The sequence below is a fragment of the Micropterus salmoides genome, unplaced genomic scaffold, assembly GCF_014851395.1.
Source record: "Micropterus salmoides isolate LMB-PRFRI ecotype aquatic unplaced genomic scaffold, ASM1485139v1 Ms_hic_scaffold_18, whole genome shotgun sequence".
In the NCBI taxonomy this organism is placed as follows: domain Eukaryota; kingdom Metazoa; phylum Chordata; class Actinopteri; order Centrarchiformes; family Centrarchidae; genus Micropterus; species Micropterus salmoides.
In genome coordinates, this window is record NW_024040928.1 from 4,029,400 (window position 1) to 4,047,097 (window position 17,698).

General features: G+C 42.0%; 1 protein-coding gene across 3 annotated transcripts in view; it reads left to right on the plus strand.

The window, feature by feature from the left end:
• tab2 (TGF-beta activated kinase 1 (MAP3K7) binding protein 2) overlaps positions 1-17,698 on the plus strand; it is a 44,028-nt gene that overhangs the window by 21,668 nt on the left and 4,662 nt on the right. For 2 of the 3 annotated variants that reach the window (XM_038726637.1, XM_038726635.1), the window contains exons 2-4: positions 11,044-11,233; positions 11,762-13,454; positions 16,968-17,128. In XM_038726637.1, coding sequence (XP_038582565.1) covers positions 11,132-11,233; positions 11,762-13,454; positions 16,968-17,128 — 1,956 coding nt within the window. In that variant the 5' untranslated portion in view covers positions 11,044-11,131. The remainder of the gene's footprint in view (positions 1-11,043; positions 11,234-11,761; positions 13,455-16,967; positions 17,129-17,698) is intronic. The other variant, XM_038726636.1, reaches the window with a different exon arrangement.

Consider the following 17,698-nt stretch of genomic DNA (forward strand, 5'->3'; position numbering starts at 1 on the left):
CAGCGTGACATGTAGATAGCTGGCTTTCATTTTGACACACAATCAAGGTGCTTTGGGCATGTTTGGAGCTGGGTCTGGCTATAAAGGACTTTGTGGTTGTGATGTTTGTGTGATGGTTTTCTTTGATAGAAATTTGTTAGAATGTTTTGTCCTTTTTACAGTTTTTCCATGTAGCCTGTATGCAGATTGGTTCTTTATTTAATTCTGTCTCATCTTCTGAAACCATTTTCTTTTCCAAAGAACGAGCCAGTCCGTATTTACAGAAGTTATTATTGTGAAGGTTAGTATTTGCAAACAAACTGGTTTGGAGAGAATGTGTCCTTTAAGTCCAGTCTGCAGCACATTTCAGGAAACCCTCAAAGAAATCTTCTTGATAAAATTACAAGTTATCATTTCTTCTACATAGCTATGGCTAGAACTATGAATGAACAATTGGCATGAAACTGTCATGAACCCTTATTTGTTGCTGCTATATATTTACTTTCTGATCTTTCTCAATAGGGCATGTGTTGACTGTTGGCTGTCATTCAGCTTGGTGGCTTTACAGGCCAGGAGCCTTCTGTGATCAGCTATAGAGAAGTTTTCCTATGTAGAAACATGTAGTTTGACTGAAGATGTCAGTATGGAAAGATAGATGGACACAGCTCATGGTGTTTCACATCAATATGAACCTTTTTTCTGGCTGTAATGTTGATGGTAGACTAAACTACAATTGGGTAATAAGTTGGTATAATTTGATATAAATTGTAATTTTTGTATGAAATGTAAATGTCGTGTGTGTGTGTGTGTGTGTGTGTGTGTGTGTGTGTGTGTGTGTGTTAAACATTAGTCGAATAAATTTCATACATACATTTCATATATACATAGACGCTCTTCTTTCAACTTGTAGTACGACTGAAGTATGAAAACAGTTACAGTAGCTGCACTAGTTAAAATAAGGTGTGCTACAGTAAAGGGAATGAGTGCTCCTACTTATGTCCATTGTGATTTAATGTAAAACAAGATAAAGGGTGTCTAATACTCCAGAGTATTAGAGTAAGTGCAATATACAATTTTATGAGTAAAATTTTGAGCTGATTATTTATGATTTAAATATTTAGCCATGCAGTAGAGCTTATCATATCATATCCACTTGCATGCAGCCCTGCCGCCTTGCCTTAACCAGTACAAACCACCCGCTGACACTGAGCAATGTTTTATTTACGATCAGCCTGGCAGAGATGCTTGGGAATCACTTTCATGGTGTTCAGTGTTCATTTTAATTTTTAGTCAGTAACTCCACTAATGTAGACCAGACGCATCATGTTGTTGATTTGCATTTTTATAGTATTGTGTCTACTTAAACTGTGTATGCTTTAACTCTACATCTCTTTCATACCACAAAGAACACAGCTCTGTGAAGATAAACTTGCTTATGTGGTTATGGATAGTTGACCTTCTGGTCATCTGTTTCCACATGCGGACATGGAGCTGGAAGATGGTTCATAGTAGTGAGCTATGTCATGAATCCATAATAACAAGGAAGAGAAAGGTCCTTTCTCGGGGTGGCTAGACTAACCTCTATTTTTTATTTTTTTTCATTTATTGTCTGGAAGCATTTTCTTATCATCTCTCCAGTGTTAGCAAATAAGAAAGCAAGTTCACACTTAACAAGAGCTAGTTCAAAGTTCACACAGATTAAAATGAACTATGTTTAAAGTTAACAAAAAAGGAACTAGTTCATGTTCTATATTTTTTTTGTTTGGTTTTTTGTAGACCATGTTCTTTTCTTCCATATTCTGTACAAAATGCTTAGAGTTTGGGTGAAGAAACTTTGCGGCTGTTAGCTTGTGAATGATTTTTTTGTAATCATCAGACAGTTGCAGATATTGGTCAGATGTTTCAAATTGATTGGTCATGAGGCTGACTAGTTTTTTACAGACCCAGTACTGGAACGACGTAGCTCATGTTCAGTTCACCAAAAAACATGAGCGCTTTCAATGAACAACACTGTGAGCAAGTATACATCTCCTAAGGCATATTCACATGTAAAACAAAAAAATTGTTGTGTGGCTGATTTAAATCTGTTGTTTTAACTTTTGAAATGTGTGTAATCATCTATATTTTCCAAATCATTTTAGTTATTTAAACTGAGATTTGTAATAGTGGTCGACTGATTTGGGTTTTTCAATGGCCGATGTTTAGAGAGCAGGACGGCCAATGGCCGATATATAATGCCATATCAAAATAAATAGTCATGAATAATTCCATTATTCCATGCAGAGTATAATCTAATATACATGGCTATCTTAGCCAGTAATGTGTTGTTTCAGATGGAATCTTTTATTCATGAATGAAATAGAAAAACACATCGGGTTATGCTGTGGCTTTCAGAATGTGACTGGTGTTTAGGGGAGAGTGGGGTACAGTGTCAGAGGTGATGTCATTCAACTGCATTATTTTCTACACTATAGGAGTATATATTTAACGTTAGCCAGTAATGATTCGACCTGCCGTCATTTAGGATGGGAGAAACGTGTTAACATTAAGAAAAGACGATGTTGACTGAGGACATTTAGGGCTCCAAACTAACTTTTTCACCACCTTCCCAAAACCCACAAGGGGGAGCGCCGACTTCATTCTGCAGCATCCCCACTGATAATCTGCTGCCTGCAATGTGTTCGCAGACATTTTCTGTTTTCCGGCCTCATGAGTGTCAGTTATCTCAAAATGCCAGATATTTTGAATTAATAAAACCGAATGCTTACTTTCTTAGCAGGTGACTGTTTAACTACTGAGTTGACAACAATTTGTTCTGTTACATAATGCTGAAAATCAACAGTGCTGGTCGGTCAGGAGATGCAGTGATTTAAACCAACAGTAAGAAAAGTGATATGTAATTTGTTAAGTTACAAGTAACTTGCTAGAAGAAGAGTCTGGTTGCCACCAGGCTAATTTATGCAGTGAAAATGCTGTAGGCTTTTAAGGTTCTCATGTTACTAACTAAGTTATAGCAGGTATAATCACTGGTCATTTTCGCTTGAGCTGAAGTAAACATGGCACAGAGTCAATTTAGGCTTTTAGGGAGGGGCAAGAGCCACCGCTGTAAAGGAAAGGGCTGCACTGGATTTATAACGCAAGACAAAATGAGAGGGCATCATTGTGAAACGCAATGCAGCACAATAATCATTTTACCTCAATTATTTTTTTTTCATTACCTTTGCCAAAATTGTAATTGAAAATAACATTCATTAATTCAGAGCACTAACAAATAGCATATTTTCAAAAAATTTTATTGTTCCAGGCATCATTTTTTTTTTAGCAAATACTTTATTATGAACACCTGGCAGATGTACTATAGACATAGAGTTGGGCATGTTCAGTTGACTGGATTTCCTTGGATAAATTAGGGTAAAAAGTCTAGTGCCAAAATATAAATGGTGGCAGCTGCGGTTCAGGAGGTAGAGTGGGTCGTCCACTGATCACAGGTTGGTGCTTCCCTTCTCTGTCTGTTTCATGTCGTTAGTAGTAGACTGAAGAAATAAAACTATCCAATGTGTCACAATAAAATAAGCAAAGATTAGAGAAGTCAGGAATATGTCTGTTACTTGTTTTTTCTTAATTGCTATAATTATTGAATTATTTTTCATCTTTATCATACAGCCCCTCATGGGGTCCTGACCCCCAACCAACAGCATTGCCCCAGTTGTACCTTTGATCCTATGAATTGATGAAAGGCCTGAGAACAATTTACTTGGTCGAGGTGACTGCAGGTGAAATTAGCGGTCAGGCTCTATGTACTTTCAGCAGCTAAATGGGCGCAGAATTTTGTTGCTTATATAAAGGTTGTGTTGAAGAAGTGGGAGAAGAAGGGGAGAACAGAAAAGTAGGCAGGAGTTTGGAGTCGACACACATTCTCACACACACAGAAAAGCAAGCTGCAGCAAGCACCTATCAGCTTCACCTACTTACTGCTTCTAATACTCCCCTTTCCTCCTCTTCCTTCCTTATATGGCCAAGACAGACTCAACTGGGCAGTCAGCTTTTTAACCAGTTTTTACAGTGTTTACAGAGGGAAACAAAAAGTTGGCAAAAAGTGGACTGGCAGTCAGGGATGCACTGAATGTTCAGCCACCGAAATTAATTGGCCAAAAACAGCAAAAAAAAGCATGTTCGGTGTTCGGCCTAATACTTCAAAAGGCCGAATAAATTTTACTGAACACTTACGTTGACATGTCGGCAGTGTGGAACCATTTTAAAGTTTCTGAGAAAGACGCAAAAATGTCTGTTTGCAGACGCTGTTCTGCTGAATTGTCTCCTAGCACATCCACTCCATCTGTGGCTGACTTCTTAGAAAAGGCAACAAACGGTCTGACCCGCTTTGACTGTTTCTGTCAATCGTTACTGAGAAGGTGAATAAGCTAGCTGCACCTACATTTGGAGTGCACACGTATTAAAGCCTTTATGGTAAATCCACTGAAACGGCCCAGTGCGAGCTGACAGGCAGGTTAGAGACTTTATCCTGTTAGTTTGTCTCAAGTGTTGCAGTATGAGAGTCCTACCTGAAGAGAGGCTGCAAAGAACTACACACATTATTTATCAAACTGGGTCAGACTTGAGGAATTTAGTGCGAGGATACACATGTGACAACGTCCGGTTTTCAAAATAAGGTGTCTATACAGGATGAAAATAAGATTAGTTGGATTATAGTCACGGAAAGTATAAAACATAGTACATTTGTTCATTAGAAGTAAATGGACACATGTAATTTACTTTACTGGACCCTCTCGGGCCTCGGACCCCCCCACCATAGTCTCTCCAAATCCTGTGGGAAACACTGAGTAAAAAGCACATTTTGACTATTTAATTTATGCAATGGTTCAAAAAAGGAAAAATTAATGGAGAAAAAAATGTGAATTGACTTGTTCGGTGTTCAGTATTCGGCAACTTTTTTTTTCATTAGATTCGGCTTTGGCCAACAATTTTCATTTCGGTGCATCCCTACTGTCAGTCTATTGAATGCACCAGGACCCAGGAGAGAACGCTCCTCCATGTTTCTACGACCTCCCAGTTTCCCACAGTGCCTTGGGAGGGGTTGGTCGACCTGGGGAGCTGGTGCCCTTGCCTGCTTCCAATAAACCACCAGCTGCAGGCTGCGGTGCTGAAGAATTTTTGATTTCCTGCATACACACTCCCCCACCATCGTACACACACACACACACACGCACGCACGCACGCACGCACACAAACACTCTCATACCCCTGTTTTCAAAAGTGGGCAACTAAAAGCCAAGCAGGCTGTCTTGCAGAGCTGATCCCAGCTCTGTGTCCGCTGTGAGGCCCAGGCTTCATGGCACAGTTGAGTGCAATTTGGGTTCTGCACATAAAGTGTGGTTTGTTTCTGTTCTGGAGACTCTGTTCTGGAGACACTGCCTGGAACAAAACAACTGCCCCGTGTATGGGGCTCATGTTCTAACATACAGTAAATGTGTTGTCTGCTAGTGTTGTCATTAGTATGATTAATTAAAATGAATTAGAGAAAATATTATTGTCTGAAACTTATTTATCTCAGCAATGTGGTGAATTTTTCATCCTGAGCACATAAACTGGTAATAAGATTCAAGATTTACACTCTCAGCATAGCCTTTTAAGATGAAGTTTCAGGATGTTTTAAGACAATCTTGTTGAAGATGCACAACTGTTTCAAGTTTCCATTGATGACACAATTGCAGTTTAACTTAGTTTATTTTAATCAGACTTGAGACATTAATATGGTGGGAAATCACTTTGTTTCAGTGTGTCACAGCTTTTGTAATGACTGGAAAAGCTCTTTTGTTAGGACTGCTCTCCTCTGAAGTTTCCATGCAAGCCTGTGCGTTCCTACGCTCTGTGGGAGGCAAGGTATGGCCTGTGGTGGAGTCACTGAAAATATAAATCACGTTGCATTCTTAAAAAAACGTGTAGAACTGTAGTTCACAGAAAAATGAAGAAGGTATGTCATGAGAGAAAGTGTAGCAGATCGTCTGTGGGACTGCTGCTTGCTCATTTCCATCAGGACTGCAGTCTAAGGGACGCCACGCAGCAAGCTGCACAGTTGAAACCAGCCTACATTACAGCCTTACAAAACTGTCAATGTTCCAACATTATGCAGTAAAATCGATGAATATGTCAGCCTTTTTGCAAGATTTTCATTTCTAGGCGGGAATAACCCTTTGATATTTTGAATTGACTTATTAACAGCTCTGTTTTGCAAACGTGTCACTCAGGTGCAACATTACTCTCAGGTGGTCAGGTTGTTGTGAAAATAAGATTATGAATCGTGCACGTGACTGGGTGCTTTCAGTATTTACCAGGGTTTATATACTGTTCTGCAGTACAGCATTCTTGTGTGTGTGTGTGTGTGTGTGTGTGTGTGTGTGTGTGTGTGCACTAGGCGCGCACACACACCCAAGCATGTCCGTTGCTTCTTTGGAAGACTGGAGCGCCTGCCAGCCGTCCTCAGCTGCATCCACTGCCAATTAGTCCCTTTTATTTGTTTAAATTTTGCTGGACCAAGACACAGCAGTTAGACATTCCATGCAGTGCCTCTGGGCTGCTCCTTAAAGCTGCAGAGGATGTTTCTGATTGAAGTTCAGGTGTTACTGTATCTACTGTACTAAGTGTTATTTAACTACCATTTCTGCAGAATCTTTGGAGGATTTGGTTTGACAAGATCAGAATTGTCCCAAACAATCATGATGAGAGCATCTAGTCTTTGCATGCTGAAGAGAGAATGGCATGACATTTAGTTTTTTTTCCTGCAGTAATGTGTAGCCTCTTTGTTTACACCAACGTGTTTGTGTGGGCTGTTGCAGTGGCCACAGTGTCAGGTGCTGGGCTGATATTTCTGTCAAAGACTCCTGTTGATTATTTATCCACATTTTGTTTAGGCTTTAATTCATTTGGACAATTTTAGCTGCATTCACTCTGGCGGAGTGAAAGAGCCCATTGATGGAGCATGGTAGGCTTGCTACCTCCAGAAGTGAGTGTGGGGCTGTGGGTCAATGCTTTGGCATGGTAAATAACAGCCTCAGCAATAGAAGCTTTATCTCTATCTCTGCTGTTAGAGCAGCACTGCCTCAGGCCATGTTCCACCAGTGCCTCCAGGGACAGCAAGGACTAATCCGCCCCCCCTTGGAGCCACCCTCACACATCAGCCGGCTGCAGGCCTATAATTACGGTGAAGAGGTGTGGACCTTTATTTTGTTTTTGAAGCCAGGAAACAATCTAACCACACTGTTGACCTGTTACTGGGTTAGCTGCCAAGTAGTGAATTTCCTTTCCCACAATGGTGGAGCTGCCCAGCCTCCTGAGCTGAGTCTGAATGGTTGACTGTTCTCTGGCTCTGTGCACTGATGGTTCCTCTTGGGGTAGATGTAAACTGATAATGCATCAGGCTCTAAAAGTGGTGTGTGAAGTTGCATACTTCAAGGTTTCATTTTCTATAGACTTATTTGGCTTAATCTGCTAGAGATAGAATATGCTTTACTGGAGCCAATAAGATTTGCTCTAAACATGTAATCTGAGAGATGGCAAACTGTTCTCCTCTGGTTTTCATTTTAGAGCCTCTCCATTCTGCTTTTCCATGTTGATGAGTTCTCTGTTTCACATTGAGCTTGATTGGATAGGTAAGACTTGTAATAAATGAAGAAACTTTCAAAATTGTTAGTTTTGCGACAAAGTTTTGAGACTGAGTGAAAATCTATGCAATGTCACTTTGCATCTAGGGTTGGGTGATGTCTACAAAAGTTACATCGGACGATGTCCAAATTGAAACATCGGGATGGACGATGGCATCGGGGGTGCGCGCACGCAGGGGGGGGGTAGCGGTCGTCTTACGTGCACAGACTTCATTTGTTAAATACTTGGTAGCCCTATGACGTTACAAGTAGCGGTGGATATTTTACAAGCACAACCAGGTGAAGCAGCAGCTGAACACACAGGTGCAGATGTTTGTTTCGGTTGTTTGACAGGCTGCGTCATTAACAAGCCCACAAGCGGCTCATCTGCTGCCGTGATAACAGATCACAGGTGGAAAAATACGGGAAAAAGACTAGGTCTGTGTCTTTTGCAGACTTTATAAAACGCAGCCTACTGCTGATGTAGAAAGTGGAGTAGACGGTCGAGAGGAGAGACAGAGAGAGGAGGGGCAAGCCGGTGTGTTTATCTGGGTTGTAGGCCTCTTGTGTGTCTGCGTGTGGGAAAAAGAGAATTCCGAGGAAGGTGTGAAGCATATTTAAACTTTAATATAATGTTCATGGTGATTAAAACCTGCTGTCACAGGGCGGTACTATGTGAAAAATTTAGCTTTTTTTGCCGGGAGGCAGGGTTTTACAATCGCAATGCCTGCTTGACCCTCGACCATCTGTCAGCCATCGCCGATGGATGGTGGCATCGTCAATCGGCCCAACCTTATTTGCATTGTTAATATTGGAAGTCTCCAGGAAAAGCACGCCAACATGCATATAGTCACTTGTAGTGTTTCATATTTGGTAATTTGTTTGTAATTTGGTGTAAAAACATTTTTTAATTGTATTATTGTATAATATATTTTTGATATTGTTAGTATTATGTTTAATGTCACTTATCACGTTACTTTATTCCATGCTATCCACTTGCTACTGTAATGTCACCTGTGAGACAAATAAAGGCTGATCTTATCTTTTTCCATGGTCAGTCTCTGAGGAAAACATGGCTTTACCTTTCTACAGCCCACTGAGGTTCTAAAAGTTCTCTAAAAATCAGTTACCTCTTAGTAACTAAGGTCTGACTCTGAGTTTATGTCTCCTTCTTGCAGCTGGTGCCCTAATATTCAGTAGCCAAATAGCTTCTCCTTTTGATCAGCTACATACGGATGTTTTGCAAAGCCGATTTATGACTTTTCAGTTATATTACACATGGTAATAGCTTAGATAAGACCGAAGCACAGCTACTCAGATACTTTGTGTGATTTGAAGCATACTCTTGACTTTTCTTCATTAAATAAATGTCTATAAGTGTGTATTGAGATTGCTATCAAGAGACTTGTCTCTTGTTCCTTTACTCTGCATTATACCTCATTGATCGGCATAGAGCAGAAAAGGGTGTGCTTCATGTGTCACCATGTTTTGAATGGCATATCTGAACCTCCCACAGGATGATGTTTCGAAAGAGTGTGGTTAGAAGAAAAGTGTGGGATAACACAAGACATGGCTGTCATGCACTTACACTTCTCATGACTGTTCTGCTCCACATCACTTCTGTCTGTGCTTCTAGTCGCTTAACATAGCAGGGTAAAGGTTGGGAAAGTTAGCTTGTATCTGAGGGTGTGCCAGATCAAATCCCTGGACTAGCTTTTAAACACCTGGGCCCCAGAGTGAATGAGACAGAACTGCAAGTCTCTTGAGCAAAGCCTTGGCTGAGCTAGTGAATTTGTGTGGCTAGTAGTAAAATACTTGGTTACCTTGGCCAGCTCCCAGATATGAGTATAGTTTATGCATAGAATGAAACTTTTTTTTCCCATAGCAGCCAACATTTGAAATTGTAAATTCAGTTGTGTTTATAAGTACACCTAGTTGAAACTAATGCAGTCTAATACAACAGTACAACAGCAATACAGCAGCAATAAATTCTACCTTCATGAAAGTTACAATGTTTAGTTTTTTTTAAACTTTTTGAAAGCCTATAGATACTGTAGGTTGTGGTGCTGTTGAACTGTTTTGCGATGTATTCTTTGAGATGTTTTGTTATTTTGTTTATCCAATCAATTTCAAGGAGGGTAGACTAAATATAAGAGGTACCTCTCAGCATACCACATAGGATTATCAATCAACAAACCTAATTCTTCCTGAAGCAGAGGGAGCCGCCAGTAACAGAATAGTAAGCAAGAACATAATAGTAAGGATTAGTGTTTCGTTGTCTTAACAGACAGCTATTAAAACTAGGTTAAATATCCTGTGATCAGAATCTGTAGTGTGCAGTTCTCCCAATAGCAGCTTAATGGTACTTTGTTCACTATCTGTTGTTGCAACATAAGTCAGCACCAGTATCTTTACGGGCAATATGAAGCACAAATGCTGCACGCAAGTCCACACAGCCCCACTGTTGTCTGGTTTTTAAACATTAATTCCAGATCTTCCAAATCCACTTTATCTGCAGAAAGTTTGCTGTTACGCTCTTTGGAAAAGCGTTTTCTCTGGTTAATTTAGTGTTAAATAAAAATGAGTTACCCTCAGATTTATGTGTGGGAGACAGTCAGAGGCAAACAGTATAATGCCCTGCAGCTCTGTCTTTGTGTGTGCAGTGTCAGGGAAAAAAAGCAGCGATTCTCTGGAATCAACTGTTCTGCAGATCTGCCTTATGTTGGAGCTTAACAGATCCTTATGGGGAGATTTGCCTCTAGACCAGACAACTGGTAGGCCACCGGGTGTCCTTAATAAGTGAATTTTGATGTGAAGATCAGTTGGGAAGGCTTGTTTTCTCGGTAGTCAGTCAGGGGTGGTTTCCTCCTTCTGCGACTCCTTTTATTGAGGGGCTTTGTGGAGAGGAGGGCTTCTGAAATGAATGCCATCTATTCTCAATGAGGATCTCTGCAATTTTGTTTTGAAGTCTCTGAGGCATAATGAAAATGACGACCTCAGATGTCTGACGGATGTCTTGTAGAGTGGATTTGCAATAGGCCGCACTGGCGCCTTCTCTGCCACTTGTACATAACAAACCAGGCTTCTCCTGCTCATACGACGAAGATGTGAAGTATGGACTAGGGCTGAACAATTAATCCAAATGCTATAAGAATCGCAATATGGCGTACTGCCGTTTTTTTATTTATTGCATAAGGTGCAATATTTGTTAAAGGTGAAACGTGTGTAAAAAATTAAAATTCAATATTGTTGTGCTGCAGAGATGTCCTGACCCTCGCATCATTGAGTCCTAGCATGGACTAGAGAAAGATAGGATTGGATCATTATGTTTTTGCATACTGTATATCATATGGAGAGAACTTTGTTTTCTCATCTGGTGTGTTCCTTTTTTGTTCTTTCAATTCAGAAGATGTTCAAGATGAAGGCGATTTGCTGCCACCACTGACGCACAGTGCCCTGAACACAACAAGCAGTCCTGACCTGGCAACACACGAATGGCCCAGGGAAGCCACCAGATTGATAATCAGGTTTTGCATGACCTGCGCCAGAAGTTCCCTGAAGTCCCAGAGGGTGTTGTCTCCTTATGTGTTCAGCAGGTGAGCAACACCAGAAAAGATGATTCTGCAGGGTAACGCCTGACTGATAATTCATCTGGCTGATATTTGCTTACTGCAGACATACCAGTTCCAGCGCTTTTCAGTAAATATGCTATATAATGTAAGATGTTTGCGGCAATTTAAACTCTGTCTTCTTTGTATGGAAATAATTTTTTTTTTTTTTAAATATACATAAATGGATGGATGATTGTTAGAAATAGACATCGGCCCCAAAACTCCAGTACTGCTCTAGACATCGGCTCCAAAACTCCAGTAGTGCAACAAATGAACCAGGGTAATGCCATACATTTAGCTGGTTTGTCCTGTGTTTCCCTAACTATAATTATGTCAGTTAGACAAAGCTCTGTGTGTCATTGTTAGGAGTTACATATAGAAGTTAATTTAACAAAGTAGTGAAGAATGTTATGGTTTGATTGGATGGGATGAAACGGGTATGAATGGTAGCATTGTTGTCATCTGAAACATTGATATTGCGTACTAACTGTATTTCCTCTTTCTTTCCTTCAGAACAACAACAATTTAGACGCCTGCTGTGAATACTTGTCCCAGGTCAGTCCGGCCTATCTGTACAGTGAAGAAGGAAACCTCAGCTTTTCTGACGACCCCACCATCACCAGGCTCCGTAATCACATGACCCAGCTGAACCTGGGCCTGCAGTCTCAGAATGTGCATGTGGCCCCAGCTCGGGACGGCCTGAGAATGAACGGCAGCCGGACGCTGGCCCACAGCCTGAGTGACGGGCCCCTCCAGACAGGCCAGGCCCCCAACAGTGACTTCTTTCAGCAGGAGCCTCAGTCAGCACCAGTGCAGGTGCCCTCCAGCCTCAATGTATTTGGTGTGATGGAGCCCACACGCAAACCGCAGCCTCCACAGCACCTTGGACTCTACCCTCTGGGTGTCAAAGCAACGACTATGGGTGTCCAGCAGACGCCACGCTTCAACCCCATTACCGTTACGCTAGCCCCTAATATTCAGACAGGTCGGAACACCCCCACTTCTTTGCACATACACGGTGGGCCACAGTCGGGCCTCAGCAGTCCACAGGGTAACTCTATCTACATCAGGCCCTATGTTAGCCAGTCCGGTACCACTCGGCAGAACCAGCAGGGAGGCAGGGCCCAGTACAGCCCCACTTCCCAGCCCCTGCAGCAGATCTACCAGATCTCACACCCATCCTCCCTGTCCGGCTCCTGGTCCGGCCCTCAGCATGCCTCCTCCTCACATACCTCACAGCACCAGACCCAGGGCCACCAGACCTCTCACGTCTACATGCCAATTAGCTCTCCCACAAATCCCCAGGCGCCCTCCATTCTTCCCACTGGAAGCCAGGCCTCTTCCTCTGGTGTCTCCTCGTGCTCCTCTTCCTCTTCCTCCTCCTCTGTCATGCCCACATCCCTGTCTACCATCAGCCAGTACAACATCCAGAACATCTCCACCGGCCCACGGAAGAATCAGATAGAGATCAAACTTGAATCTCCTCAGAGGAGCAACTCCACAACCACGACAGCCGTGCTGCGGACAGGCAGTGGGCCCCGGTCCTCCTCCACCTCCTCCTCCTGCCCTTCCTCTTCCTCCTCTTCAACCGGGGTGGCTACTGTCCCCACCACCCCTCTCTCTATCGGAGGCCCAGGTCTGAGTCGCAGCCAGCCCACTGTTTACATCTCTGCCAGCCCGCCTACTGCTGCTACCACTCCCTCTGAGGAGGCCGTTGTGGCCTCAGCCGGCTCCCGCTCCCAACCCAAGTTTTACATTTCTGCTAATGCCTCCAGCGATGACAGTGGGGGAAGGAACCCTCCCACAGTCTACATCTCAGCCAACCCTCCCTTGCAGGGTCCCTCAGGGGCCAGGAACATGGGGGGCCAAGTGAGCATGGGCCCCGCCTACATCCACCACCATCCTCCTAAGTCCCGTACCTCGGTGGGAGGGGGAGGCACAGCTTCTTCTCCACGTGTGGTGGTGACTCAGCCCAACACCAAATACACTTTTAAAATCACGGTGTCCCCCAATAAGCCCCCAGCTGTGTCCCCTGGAGTGGTGTCCCCTACGTTTGAGCCCAACAACCTCCTCAGCCTACCCTCAGACCACCACTTTGTGGAGCCAGACCCCCTCCATCTCTCAGACCCGCTGTCGCCACACAGGGAGAGGCCGAGTGAGCCTCGCAGACTCAGCATGGGCTCAGATGACGCAGCGTACACACAAGGTGAGCAATGCCTGATAAGTATCATCAGTTTGATTATATTCCCTGTCCTTATGCACCAACAGAAACAAATGCACAAGAAATTCAACAGAAGACTTAAACAAGTATTCCTAAGTGCATACTCGATAATATATTATAAACAAGTAATTACAAACCCTTTAAATCTTTTTATACGGTGTTGATTATTTTTTACAGTTTTACTTGATATTATAGCTAACGTTACAAAGAGGTGTCTGCCAATTTCTTGAAGCAGCTCTTATATCCTTGCAAGTTTGCTAATACATACTTTAGATAAGGAGTTAACACCCACGGCTTGGACCAAACAGACAAAAATGCCAAAAACTATTAGAATTGTTTGATTCACTGTTTGTTGGTTGTTTAGAGAGTGCACAGACAAGAAACCTGTAACACCATTGAGATTTTTTGCTGTAGGTAGCAGTAGGTCTAAGTGCTTTTAGTAATTTTACCACAAAGTATACTGTGTCTCTTTCCATAACATTGACTGTAATGTAATTCTTGAGCCAAACTGTGTATACTTGCTGTCACTCATGTTCAGTCAGTGTAGAAACGCTTCTCTGCATGTCCGTCTCCGTGAGGCAGATGAAAGCAAAGGTGACTCTCTCTCTGAGGGCCGGTGTGTGATGACGGTAGTGTGAGTCCTCCACACTAAATGCTGTGTTTGCTTCAACGACCCCCGAGTCTGGAGGATTCTGTAGTGTGAGTCAATCGTGTCAGAGAACACTGCTGTTTCCTTTTTTGGGCTTTTCACTGTATTACGTGTGAGTCACCGGCTGTGACTACCACCAAGAGGGGCTTCGCCTCAAGCATGCTGCTTCTGCTGCTGAGCCTCATCAGCACAGTTTCCTTCTACTATATCAGCTTTGGCTTTGAAAAATGCATATTGACACCAACATAGTCACGTTGAAGGTTGTACCTGATAAAGACACACCTGTCTAACTCGTTTTTTCCTACAAAAATTTCCCACGATAATGAAACTATGCGCTACAAATGTTTTCACTCGCACACTGTGGGAGCACGGCAACACTCAATGCTTGGCTCGCTTCCTCTCCTCGTTCTATACAAAACATCTACGTGACAGATGCTGTTAAAACAGCGTAACTCCTGTAAGGAATCAGGAGGTGCGTAGCGAGTGTTTGATTGTCCGAGTGGCAGAAAGTGACGCTGAACGCGAGCGGAGGCAAATATTCTGTCAGCAGGTATGTCAGTCAGTGTCTGTTACAGAGTGTCGGCTTCTCAAGACCAAGAAAAGTCTGTTGTTTCGCTAAGTTAGCTAACATCTCCCCTCCCCTTCAGACTAAGCTGAGCAGGAAAGCTTCTACAGCAGCTACACAGCTGCTGTGTAACTCAACATAACCAACCAAATTATTTTCTCCAAATCTAAAGTTTGTAGTTCCTCCTCAGTAGACTGATCTTTGGCTGTTGGTTATTTATTATCTGCTCTAGCTTTTCCAATTCTTTGTTCAGACATGTGGTGAAAATAATGGCCCAATATGATGTGAAATTACATATTTGTCATTGAAAAACGTAAACATTTTTTGGGGAGGACCCCACCAAGCCCCACCACCCTGACCATGACCACCAACACCAAAACATTAATCTAAAGCTCACATTAAACTGGGAAAACACTGAAGTTTTAAACTATTCTGATGTGCATTGAATGCTCATGGACACAAGAGCAATACTGCTGAGACATGCTGTGTTGGGGTTTTATATTCAGACAGATTTTGCTTCACTTCCGCTGCTACAACTCCATCCTAGGGGAATTAAACATGTTAACCCTCAGCAGTATGCATTCACACCAGAACAGTTTGGCAGCATAATAACATTATTGTAATTACATAATTTTGTTGAAGATCTTATTGGCAAGTGAAGACATGTTAGTAAAGTCTATTTGGATCAATCAAATAACACTTCACACCTGGTGCCAAAAATTACCCTTTTGATTCTGGAAGCAGTCCTTCTGGACACTGTGGGTTTTTTGAACACGTATATTTATTTTGATGTGTTTGTTTTTGTGTAATGGCTTAGTAAGCTCACACAGCAAAAATTTGCTTTTTTTTTTGGATAAATAATGAACCTTTTGGAAGCAGATGTCATGTAGTCTAATGCGCACCAGATCATGGACCGTTGATCTAAGAATCATTCAGTGACTCTTTGCCTCCCCAAATTCCAGAATCCTATAAACAACAATTAAAACTAGGCGTTACAGATAGAAAATTAAGTGTTATTCCGTAACTGCGTGCCCTATTTGTCACCTCAACTTTATTTGGTGGATAGTTTAGGAGAAATTAGACAATGTTTTCAGAAGAGCTACCAGTTTTTTCCAGTTTGACTGTGGCACATTTGTCTAATCAGCTGTAAGATGGGTTCATGTAAAGAAGAAAACTCTGCCATCTATTTCACAGCTTACTTGAAATGACAAAATAAGGATATGGGTTTGCCAAGAAGACTAGCTTTAAACACTATTTCACATAAATGATACATTTGGATGGTGTTTTTAGTAGTCTGTAGGAAAGCAGATGCTCATTAGCACGTAATAAATAAAATAATAGGTGAATCTAAGCGCCAAACACAAGTCTATTAACAGTTCGTTATTAACAATTAGGCCCATTTGCCTTCATTATAGCCAAACTAAAATCACAGAGATACATCACCCAACCAAGTTGCAAGTACAGACTATATTGCCAGTGTAGCACAACAAATCAACAGCACCACATGTATGTAAACAAAATGTACTCGTGCCAGCACATACAGAAAAGTCAGCTTCATTTAGCCTTTTCATGTTCTGTTTTATATTGAGCTGTTCGAGTGTTGGGTAAACACAGCATTTACATTCACATTTTCTACATTTAGCTCATGCTCTCACACTGTGTGACTCGTATTTGGAGACTTTCGACAACTTGTGAAGTGGCATGTGTTTGTGTGTAGCAGTAGAGAGAGGGTTGTTTATCCGGTGTGTGTGTGTGTGTGTGTGTGTGTGTGTGTGTGTGTGAGGTGTTGCAACCTGTCATTAGAAATTATGGGAAACGTGCTGTAGAGACTTGAGCAGATCAAGGTTCTGTATTAAACGCTGCAGCAAAATTTGCCTGCAGCGGTCTGCTAACCTGGATACGTCTGATCTGTTCGTGTTACCACAATAGGTGATGAAACCCAGACTGATGGACAACAGTGAGGAGTCTGATGTAGTTCCCCTGTCTCTCCTTACAAGTTGTTTTTGTGCACATGGAATTATGCTTTAAAACTGGTTTAACTGGTGAATGCACAACAATTTTCCTTGAAGGGATTGTTGTGAGCAGTTTTTGTTATGTTCCCTCATTGATCTGCCGTTTTAAGTCTCAGTACAATATTCTTTGAATTTCTTTCCCTCTTTTGATTATGTGTCATTCTGAATTGAAACAAATGAAACGATTGTCAGTAAAGTTTACTAGAAAAGAATGAACATAGCTCAGAGGATACAGCTGCTGACAGTACTGTCTGTGTGTGCGTGTTCTCTAGCGTTGTTGGTCCATCAGAAGGCTCGCATGGAGAGGCTGTGGCACGAGCTGGAGCTGAAGAAGAAGAAGCTGGAGAAGCTAAAAGAGGAGGTCAACGAGATGGAGAACGACCTGACCAGGAGACGGCTGGAGAGATCCAACTCAGCCTCCCAAATTCCTTCTGTAAGCCTGATTCAGTGATTTTGAAGATATAAATCTGTCCATTGTGAACATCGTTTTAGATACATTTTTTTGACATTTCGCTTTAATTTGAAAGTTAATGTTAAAATCCTGACAGGAAATAAGAGGAGAGATAGGACTAATGCTGCAAAGGTCTCCGGACCAAATCTAACAAGGGACCTATGGGTTATATGCTATGAGACTTAAACACTAGACCGCTGGATGCCAGGGTTGTGATATTTATTGTTGAGAACAGTAATCCTCTACAGTGTGATATAACTTGGTAGCAATGTTTCCCAGATAAAACCAGCCAGAATGTAGAAAAGTTGGGATGTTTGAAAGGGAAAATGTCAAGGAACTCTAACGATCATCTTTTACCGGCAGATCAATCAATTCAGTATGTTCATTACGATTTTATTAGCAGTTAACTCAGAAATGTATGTGATTAAGAGTCATCAGAGATGTTTTACATAACTGCAAACAAATGTTTTTTACTGGTTATTGCTGACAGATAAAAGGCTGAACAGACAAAACAAAATGATCTGGGTCACATTGCCATTCTTGATTCCAGCT